The 10,959-nt window shown below is 38.0% G+C and overlaps 1 protein-coding gene across 1 annotated transcript in view; it reads right to left on the bottom strand.

Moving 5' to 3' along the window:
- Positions 1–6,880: 6,880 nt before the first annotated feature.
- The window catches only part of ofcc1 (orofacial cleft 1 candidate 1), a 129,242-nt gene continuing 125,163 nt past the window's right edge, over positions 6,881–10,959 (bottom strand). The window contains exons 23-24 of the mRNA XM_088918171.1: positions 7,436–7,577; positions 6,881–6,954 (exon numbers count right to left, since the gene is read on the bottom strand). Of these exons, the coding sequence (XP_088774297.1) occupies positions 6,881–6,954; positions 7,436–7,577 (216 nt within the window). The remainder of the gene's footprint in view (positions 6,955–7,435; positions 7,578–10,959) is intronic.

Raw genomic sequence — 10,959 nt, 5'->3', positions numbered from 1 at the left:
TCCTATCGATTACATGTTTCAAATCCAACTTTTAAGTGAAGGAGTGGATGGTCAGCAAAACTTGCAATGAATACACACGAAATGAAATTGACTAAGTCGATGGCATAGCTATCCACCCCCGTCAGTCAGTCAGTACTTGGTGGAGACACCTTTTTGAGTAATTACTGCCGTCAGTAATCTGTGGTCTCGCTGTAAAGTTTCTGTTGGATTAAAGCTAGGATTTTCACTGGGTCACCCAACGGTATTCTCTTCTTGTCAGACTAGTTCAGCGTGGTTTGATACTGCCTTTCAGGTCGTTGTCAGACTGAAGTGTAATGTTTCAGTCGAGTTTTAGATTTTTGTGTGACATCATTTGATTGGACATGACTCTAATTTTCCCTACTCATTTTCCCTCAGCTCTATTAAACGTCCCGGTTTTGTGATGATAAGCAACGCCGCCATAACATTCTGCGACCACCACTATGCTTGACAATTAGGACCATTGGGCCTTGTGCTGTGTTAGGCTCGCAGCGGATATAATGCTTTGCATTTAGACCAAAAAGTTTTGATTTCTGTCTTTTCAGATGATAACAACACCATCTGCCACTTGACTGCAGTATATCTCATAGAAGAACTAAGATCAGTTTTTTTTTAAGTAAAGGCTTCTTTCTTGGCCCTCTCAAATAAAAACCAGGTTTGTGTAGAAACCAGGATATTGAGGTATGATTAATACAGTCGCTCCCATCTCACCGTCTCAGACACAGGAATTTGCAGATCTTTCAAAGTCACTGTTGGCTTCACGGTGGCATCCTTTGATGACGTAATGACGTGCTGTACTGTATTTCACTGCACTCAAACCTTCTTGTCATCAGTGCCTCTCTATCATTTCATCCCTTGTTGTGATCCTCTATGTCACATGGCGAGCGGTGGTGTGAAAGTCAGTATCTGTTGGAAAGAAATGCAGAGACGTGCATTTCCATGTTAGACTACTCTGCTAACACACAAGTGGTGACTGTTACGTTATTCTGTGATCTTCCAAGCTATTCTGTTGCACTTAAAGTAAATTGGGGAGGCCGCAGCAAAGGGATTGAATACTTGTCAAATTAAAAATCTTCACTTTGTCTGGAGAAAAAAAATATTTACGCACCATTAGTATTTTTGAGCTTTACTGCTTTGTTATGGTATTATTATTTTTGTTTTTGTTGATGGATCTTGTGTACCTTCACTCATTCCCACGTTAAGAGGGAAAAAAAGGTCTCTCAATCACACAACAAGAGAAAAAAAAATAATACATAGCTGTGTTGGCAAAACTACTGATCAACATAAGACAGCCAAGACAAAATATCTGTGTGTGCATTTTTAATTACTCCATAGACATGCTATTCAAGTTCATGCATGTAGCCCTTATTTGAAATTTTTGACAAGTCTGTCATTAGATAATTGTGGAAATGTCTTTAATGTTTTATATGTAAAAAGGGGCGTAATAAGAAAATTAATCATGGAATGAAAGGCACAAAGGTATTGCTGTAGATAAAGCTTCTCTACAGCCCAGCTCTGATCTTCAAGAATGATTTTTCCTCAGAGATAAAGAAAGGCTTTGAACGCAGTTGTCTTTCATATGGCCAGGAAAGCAAATTCTAAGGTTGGTATTCTCTCTTTCCACCTACCATATCTGAAAAATGTGCACATTTGAGTGATGACTTTCCTACAGGAGCTAACAGCTGTATGTGCAAATCATGCATATAAATCAATTACCAAGGCCTATGTACTTTAAATGCACCCATTAATTAAGCAATGTCAGATACAATGAACCGTGAAGTTCATTACATTTTTAGCATTCAATCCAAGGATTATTTGAAGAAGAAATTAGTTTACCTAATGATTAGCACAATAAAGTCGGGAGTTTGCAAGACATCAACTCATTGAGACTTGGCTCACTCTGGAAACAGTTTCTGAAAAGCCGCTTCCAACAGCAAAGCAGACAGAAAGACAGACAGACATAGATGGATAATTTTAAATGTGAAAATACTGTGTTGCTAATTATAGTTATATAGACACGAGAAGGAGATAAAAGCCCCAGCTGCTTAAACCCAGCTATGACCTCCACATAATGAAATATGGCTAGAACATTTTCAAGTCATTACAAGGTTCCACATTGTGACATAATTTGCATATTCATATATTTTTCAGCAAATTATTTTCCTGTGAGCAGGACATCTGCCTCTGTCTCTACTAAAATAAATAGATACATCCAGCTGCTTGCGCTAATACAGACCACTCTTTCTTAAGATAACAAAGCCTATCATTTTACTTGGGGATATTTTCTTTAACAAAAACTTTTCATTAATAATACAGTAAAAAAAAGAAAGGTAATGCTTCTCGACAGCAAAGCGATACAAAACCAAAGGACGAAGCTAATTTAAAGTGTGTGATGGCTATTCCTTTTAGTTTGTATTTTGTTTTGTTTAAGACTTCTGATTATTGCTCCACTATGAAGCGTATGGATGCTTTTACTCCTGTAAATACGCATGTGCAAGATAATAAAAATTCCTTACCTCTGTCTCAAACCATAGGTTTCGTCTTTCCTGAAATCCGGTTTCCCTTTAAAACTGTGGTGGACTGTGGGATCCACTTGCTGCCTCTGTAGTGTGTGTCTGTATAAATCAGAGCTGGGCAGTCCCGGTTCTTCAGGGGCAGTGTGTGTCTGCAACTATTCTGGGTCTCTTCAACCACCAGCAACTGAAGAGCCGGGAAGAAGCTGTGAGATTTGTCTTATTAAGCCAATAATGAACTGATTGAGATTGTTGAGAGATTAGTTGGCATGAAAGCCTTCAGAAACACTGGCCATTCAGGACCAGGAACACCCATCCCTGCTGCAAATAGTCATACCATTCTGGGACTCTCCCAGAGCAGTATGATACAAACAATGTTCCTGATTCGGACACAGGACCCCTTTGAGAAAACCTATGAAATGAGACATTTTAATGTTAGCACACTTAGCCTGATGACGATGTGGCTTTAGGAGTGCAAATAAAATGCACATTTACTGCGAGAAAATCTAAAGAATGAGATCGAGCATTAGGACAGACTAAATTAATACATAAATTAAAACAATTAATACATAAATACTTGACAGATGAACAATGCTATTGTATGTCTGGCCCATGAAAGGCATGAAGTGATTTTCTTGAAAGAGTTTGCACTCCTCTTTGCAAAATCGTATTAATGCAATACTGTATGATTAAAAAATAATAAAAGCACACACTGTGGCGTAGCCTCCTTTTCTCCAGGAGCGTCAATCTGGATGTCTCAGAGTTCCAAAAAGAGGGAGGTCAAGACAAACTATATAACTTTCTAGAAATAAAGACACAGTGCAATGTCCCCGGTTAGATTTCAAAGAAGGAAAGAAATCAGTGAAGCATGACAATGACGAACGTTGTTGTTTTTTTGCATTAGAGCGACTTATTTACTTTTCAGGTAAAGAATCAAAAGGATTATTTTTTCCCCACACAGACCAAAAACTAATAAGCAGGTTTGGTCCTGAAAAGTTTGAGATGTGAAGAGTACAGAATATATCATGTTTACAGAGAATACACAAGAGGCAGTGGAGGATCAAGTTTCTCTTTAAAAAGACAGAACCTGGCCACAGTTTCATTAAAAAAAATAATAAAATCACTAAAAATACGCTGTGTGTTTTAGTTAACTTCTACTGAACCCTAGTCTATTTTATTCAGGATCAAAACAAGTGCTTGAGGTTTGCAGGTTTTGCTGAGGTTCTTTGATGCTGTAAGGTGGAATGACTGTAGCGGTTCTGAAGTCTTTCAGCAAAAAGCAAAGTCTCCAACATGTAAGTTGCAAAAGCCGAAGGGTAAGTTAATATAGAATTAAGCAATGTGTTAATGTTATTATTCTTTCTGAGCTGTGGCTACGACCTGAGGAAGAAGCTACAGTATGCATGTGTCTGCCCTAACTTCAGAAGTTGCGGTTTCTAAATGATAGCAGTGCAAAAAAAAAAAAATTGTTCTGTTAAATCAGCAACAGTGAAGAAGGGACCTAAGGCCATTTTCAAACATAATAGCTGGTGGGAAATTCATTTTAAATTTCAATTATATTGAAATATTATTTGTCATTTGAAATAAAATATTTGAATCTTCAGAATACCATCTTCTCCTTCCCCCTTTGTTTTAAAGGAGGCAGCTAGATACAGTTTAAGGGCTGAGGAGAATCCACACGCACAGAAGTGCTGTCTTTCTGTTTTGCTCCACATTGCCCAAGAAACAAAAGGGGAATCTTGTGAATAAATGATACAGTCGTCATGAACAAATAAAATACAGTATTGTTCCTTAATTTTTTTTCTCTCCATAAGTAAAAATTAACTGCTGAGAAAATTGTCCTGTAGATATGAGATGATTAGGTAACAAATAATAATTTAAGATGAAAAATGATCAGTACCTTTTGTTTGATTTGTTTATTTTTGCTGATAAAATGTACAGAGAATGAAGATTAATTGTACAAATTTTGAATATCCCAGATATCAGTTATTGACAATATTGTACGTTTTAAATAACAAATGTTGTTTTCTATATTTCCATACCACTGTTAAAAACCACTGAACATTTAAAGTATTAACCAAATATATAAATATTTAATTTAATAAGATAAGATCACTTTATTAGCCATATACAATTTCTTGTATTAGGAATTTTTCTTTTTGCATACCCCAGCTTGCTCTCCATGAGACACACAGACAGGGAGAGAAGCTGGGGGTCAGAGCGCAGGGGCAGCCATTTATACGGCGCCCCTGTATAATTCAATATAACAAAAATGTCCAGTAGGCTGATGGTTTTTAAGAAGCCTCTGTCCTCTGGGCTTGTTTTTGTATCCTAGCATCAATATGCCCACACAACACAACGTGACTCTTTTTGCTTAAACAACCTCAAAAATCACCAATGTATAATTCAGCCTTCTCTGAAGACCTGCAGTTGGTGTTTCAAAAAGAGACAAGAACAGACCCTGCCTCCACCAATGTGACTGATAAATATCTCTTTAAAAATCATGAAACACAAATAAAGGCGTGTCTCTATCTTTGTGTAGGAGCCACACAACAGGTTGTGAAAAGGGAAGCTCAGTGCCACAATGCTGTGCTTTAAAAAACTGAAAAGACATATTGCTGGCCTGAAAAAGTGAAGACAACTCCGACAATGGATGATTTATCTGGAATGAAAATATGTTAAGAAATATGGCTGATTCTGTAGTGCAACATTATCAGTAAGGTTAATCTATCTAAACCACTCCTTTCATAACACAAACCTTTTGGGTTTAATTTTTTTTGGTTGCATGATAAAAAAGTAGGGAATAATTACCTGAAAGTTCTTTCCTTATTAATCTGCATTTGAAGAAGGTCAGTGTACAAACTTTTTTGTTTCCGAACAAAACGGACTTCAGAACATACTGTATGCCCTAAGTCTGCTTCACTCTGGAACAGGTTTAATTACGATTGTTCGGTCATTAACAACACACACTGTTCACATTATATCCGGTGCCACTGTGCATTGAACTGAAATTGCACCAGAGGGAGAGTTAAAAGATTTGATATAGAAAGCCCCATACTGGACTTCTGCTCTATTAGTCTTCCTTTAAAATGTCACAGGTACTCCAGAGAAGAGTCCAAGCACAGACCTTGTGCATCTCATTGAAAGAAGAAGGTAAATGCAGTGGATACTGTATAAGCAGACAAAACGATTCACATTTTCTACACATACGGGGTACTTTCTATTCATCCGGTGAATAATCTGACTGAATGCTTTAGTGGGTGTGTTTATAGTGGGTGTGTTTATAGTGTATTTATTTATCCATCTATTAAAGGAGCTGAACATTCTGTTTTTACAGGGAATTCAACTTTACGGCTCAAGTGGGCTTTATTTTGTCATCGGGGTATTTTTAAACACATCCAAAGCCATGTATATTTCACTTTGCTCAACCCTGAAGCTATGACCACAGTGGTTTATACACAGCAAGAAAACTTTAATTCCAAAAGTATAAGATAATGAGGACTATTCATGAGAGTCCCAGAAGGGTTCCTACTCAAGAAGTTTGGCTGTAATGACCATCTATAAAATGAACCATCATCAATGAAAATGACAGGTTATTAAGATTCTGGATTAAGCTATGAGTTTAATATGATAGGCTATCTATAAAACCTTTACAACCTGGTCCTATTTGCACAGATTACATCCCCAGTGCTCAATGCCAAAGACACATGTTAATAAGCTCACAACCTTTAATTAAGCAATATGTATAAGTAGGTTCCCATTAAGCTGTGATTTGTGGGCTAGTTCATTATAGCAAGCTCCAGCCACCAGACACATATTCAATACAAATCAAGCAGCCTGAATATTATCCAGCTTAATGTGAGCCCAATATTGATATTTTATCACTCCCTCTGATTAGTGACTTTTAGAATCTTCATTTTTCATCTTGTTGGGGCAGCAATGAAGACCTAATGACCCTAGTTAATTTTCTAATGGAATCATTAATTTACATTGTTTATTGGGTAATTAATTGCTCTAATATAAAACATTTAAGTTTCTTCTCCATACAGTAAGTTTCATTATGGTTTACACAACAATCCTGTAAAACGGGACACTTAACTCATTCTGCATCATAATGGCTTCAATAACCTCATTCACTACAGCTGTTTGTTATTTATCCCAATACCTGTCAGTATTTTCTTCAGTTTCTTGGTTACCTAATTACTTAAAGGTAGATATCTGCAGTGATATTACTGAAAATACTTCCGAATCTTTCTGGAAATAAATAATTTGACTTGAAATACTGAGCTTGAAGAAGGTGAAAAATGTACAGTAGATTTCCCGGCTGCTGGAGTCTTCAATGCTGGGTGTCAGTGATTGAATAGTTTTCTGACAGCAGTTGAATCACACCAACTTCTTCCAGCTGGTTCAACTCGCGGAGATCCTACAGAAAAAGAGAAGTTTGCTGTAAATGACCATAAAATTACCATTTGTTTTTAGCAGAACTGATTTCACACTAGGCTTTCTTTCATTGAAAAAATAAACAAAACCTCCTGTAGGACTTGCATGCTTTTGAACAGTTAGAAACTAAAGCTGCAAAGAAAAAACAAACAGTATATAAACATGACGGTCTGAACACAACACTGAGTGAGACAACAAGGGACTTACAGACCTTTCAGCCCGCGAAAGGTGAATGGTGAGCCATCTTTCTAGATCAAAAACAACTTGTAAAACCTGGCATAGCAAATTCTTTTTGCCCGCCAATCTTGCGCCCATTGGTGACAGGTTGTGTGCTGAAGCCTGAGGAAAGCTGATAAACCCTCCTGTGCCATCTCATCTCTCTCGGACACGTGGAGGCTTCCCAGGAGATCGGACTGGCCGCAGGAGGAAAGAACGCGCACTTTGTTTCCCGCGGCTACACTCACGCCACTCAGCTTTCTTCTTCCTGCCCCTCAGCTGGCGTGTAGACGACGACCCTTCACCAGCGGCCTTATCGCCGGCCAGATTCTGCACAGTGGGGCTGACTTCACAGAGAGGAAGCCCCATGTCACCAGCGTCACCAGGTACCTTTAAAGACAGCCCAAAGTAATCATTTCATTGTCAAATACAGGTTCATAGAAGCATATTCCGTTTTAGAATGGGACAATTATTAAACACGCTATCAGCTGATGCCATGTGTCATTCCCAGATGTCACTGGGCTACGAGACAAGAGTGATTAAAATCACTGTTTCAAGTGCGCTCAAGAGACACTTGAATCGCACAGGGAATTGAGAGTGGTAGAAAAGACCTTTGACTGCCCTACAGTTCTGAGTGTTCAGGCACGAATTCCAGCAACAACAACACTTAACTTCACCTACTAATCAAGTCCCAAATACCATAACTTAAGTGTCTAGCTTCCCGTTTCTTTAATATTCCTAATCACTTTCCCCAAATGATGCTTTCTGCAGTGCGATTCCGAATGATTAATGAAACTGAAAGCACAACTCTTTCAACAGCGAAAACTGCGGGCCGGGAACAATCACACTATCCAGAAGAAACAAGTTAGGGCTCTTCAATCGTCATGCACAGAAAGAAGAGGATTGGTTTTTAAGGCTTAAGTATTACAGGAGATTGGAATAAAGAGTGCTTGAAGAGGCACGGGACTATAAGAGTCCTGTCAAAATCTATTTAACCCTTAAAGCGGGGAATTTGAGTAGAAACTGTAATGTAGTACGAAGCAAACAATGTGCCACAATGGAGATGCTTATGAGTGCAGAAAGTCACAAAAGAACCGTAAAGACAATTCAATCACCCATTTACAAGTATTTGCTGTGTTTTGTGCAGCTCAAAGACATCACATTTTGAAAACAGAAACCTGTGGGAATGTTTTATAATGCATATTTCATAAGAGCCCCCAAAAAGTAACTCTGCCAGACAGGCACATAACTTAATCAATCCATGTTATGTCCAGAATAAAGGTCAGTGTAATGGTAATTAGTCAAACAAAAAAAATGAAGAACTTAGTTGTGTAAGAAATTATTCTTTATGTCTGAAGGGTTGTAGTGACCTCAAAACAAATGAACCATGCTTTCAAGTTCCAATCGAGTGTACCACACAGTAATTATAAAATACGAACAGAAACAGAATTGATGTAGTTTGTCAATTAGTGTTGCTGTAAGGTATTTTTTAAAGGTTAATTTTTATTCAAAATATAAATTAGGTCAGTATTGGCAAGCATGATTTAATTTGGATATCTGCAAAGCTGAGTCATGGAAACCTTTTGGAAAGAACACTATTAATGCTCATGCCAGTGAGTTAGTAAAATATAAAAATCTCGGTTTCTTTCATTTTATCATACAAATAAGATGAAACACAATATAAAAAACCTTCAGTTTTGCTAACTAGTTTTGCTAAAATTCTAAATGAATTCAACAATTAGTCAGAAATACTGCTAAAATCAGTCAGAAGTTCTTCTAAAAAGCATGTGTTATACCCTGCATGGATCTAAGCAGGTTGCATTTTAAGATACAGATTGTTCTGTTTTGTAAATGTTTTGTTAAAGGAAAATCTGGTACTGTAGCATAAGCTATAAAATAAATACCCCCCTCATCCTATAGTTATTCACTACTTTATTCTCACAGTTTAGTTTTTTTAATTTTTGCTTCACTCTGTAAACAGATTATCAGAATTATTTCTTCAACTTTTGATCATCATTGCCTGATAATGTATAAATTATTTATGAGTTCACCAGCACATATCATATAGTATTATCATTACAAACAAGAGTAACCCAACACCAATTCAGTCTTCTCATGAACAGACACTGTCAAATGCTTTAATACTCTGTGGTGCGCTAACTATTCCAACGCAATATTTTAATGTGGATTCACCGAATGCTGCTAATGAAAACGAAAAAATAAGCCTATTAAAACCTGTGGAAAAGTGAAATAAATGTCTGTCTTGTGTTTATAGCACAGTGTTGTAGGTACTTATAAAATAAGCTTTTAAGCAACCCATAAATAATTTGTTGAAAGCTAATATTCAAGCTGTTCAAGCTTTAGTTGTGCATTTTTTATGGAACTTTTACACAAACAAATCTAGGCACCCCATATGCTGCAGAACACTCATACGTGAAGCAGTTTATGTAGCACAGCCTGCCAGCGTCTATTTTAGGGCATACACACTGAGAGGTTAGCCTAGGAGAAAAAATACATAGAAAAACACAAACCTGAAAAGAGATAAATAGAGGAGGGAGTTGTCATTTCTCTCTGTGCTTTAAAAAAATAACCCTCATAGTGAAACCCAAATATTACTGACAAATTTAAGAAATTCCTAAGATCTGCTAAACAAGGCAGCTAAAATAAAGCAGCTTTAAGTGGAGCCTGCATGGGAGGCAGAAAAGTGGAGTAAATGTTTACACTAGAGCAAAATGGTTTGAAAGCTGTGCTGCTAGTTGTTAAGAACAGTACAGCATGTAAAGGGCCTTTTATAAAAAAAAATAGTGGCCAAGAAATATGTATTTCTTGTAAGACAAAAAGATAACTGTTCATTGTAAACAATGTATAATACAAAAGTATAATCTGATGAGGGACAGAACGGTGGCACAGTGCATACTGTAGCATAGCTGTCTAGGTTTAATTTCAGACCTATCTGTGTGGAGTTTGTATGTTCTCCCTGTGTTTGTGCGGGTTTCCTCTGGGTGTTCTGGGTTCCTCCCACAGCCCAAAGACATACTAGTAGATTAACTGGTTTAAGAAAAAACTGGCCCTTGTGTGAGTGTGTGTGTGTGTGCCCTGTGATGGACTGGCGTCCTGTCCAGGGTGAGTGTGTCTGTGTGAGCCCTGTGATGGACTGGCGTCCTGTCCAGGGTGAGTGTCTGTGTCTGTGTGTGCCCTGTGATGGACTGGCGTCCTGTCCAGGGTGAGTGTCTGTGTCTGTGTGTGCCCTGTGATGGACTGGTGTCCTGTCCAGGGTAAGTGTGTGTCTGTGTGTGCCCTGTGATGGACTGGCGTCCTGTCCAGGGTGAGTGTGTGTCTGTGTGTGCCCTGTGATAGACTGGTGTCCCATCCAGGGTGTATCCTGCCTTGTGCCCTTTGGATAGTCTCTGGCTCCCCCAGGACCTTGAACTGGATAAAGCATTTACTGTAGGAAATGGGTGGCTGAAGAATCTGACGAGGTGAAGACTGAACTGGGCATAGAAATTACAAGCCACTATTAGAAGACAGTGTTAACAAGAGACTGAGCATGTGTCATTTGTGCAGCCATTTCAGGTTGCGAACTGCACTGAGAAATGGGGAGCTTAAAAACTATTATTGCACACAAAAAAGAGATGTAATCTAGTACAGTGCATATTTAGTATCAGACATATGTAACTGTAGGTTAAGACATTATCAATTAGTGTCAGCAGCCAATGTTCCTACAGCAAACACAATTCACCTTTTCAGAGAGCATCATCAAGGAGCAAGCTTA

The sequence above is a fragment of the Atractosteus spatula genome, chromosome 6 (assembly GCF_055471065.1).
Source record: "Atractosteus spatula isolate fAtrSpa1 chromosome 6, fAtrSpa1.hap1, whole genome shotgun sequence".
Lineage (NCBI taxonomy): Eukaryota > Metazoa > Chordata > Actinopteri > Semionotiformes > Lepisosteidae > Atractosteus > Atractosteus spatula.
This window is presented reverse-complemented; position numbering and strand designations above follow the sequence as displayed.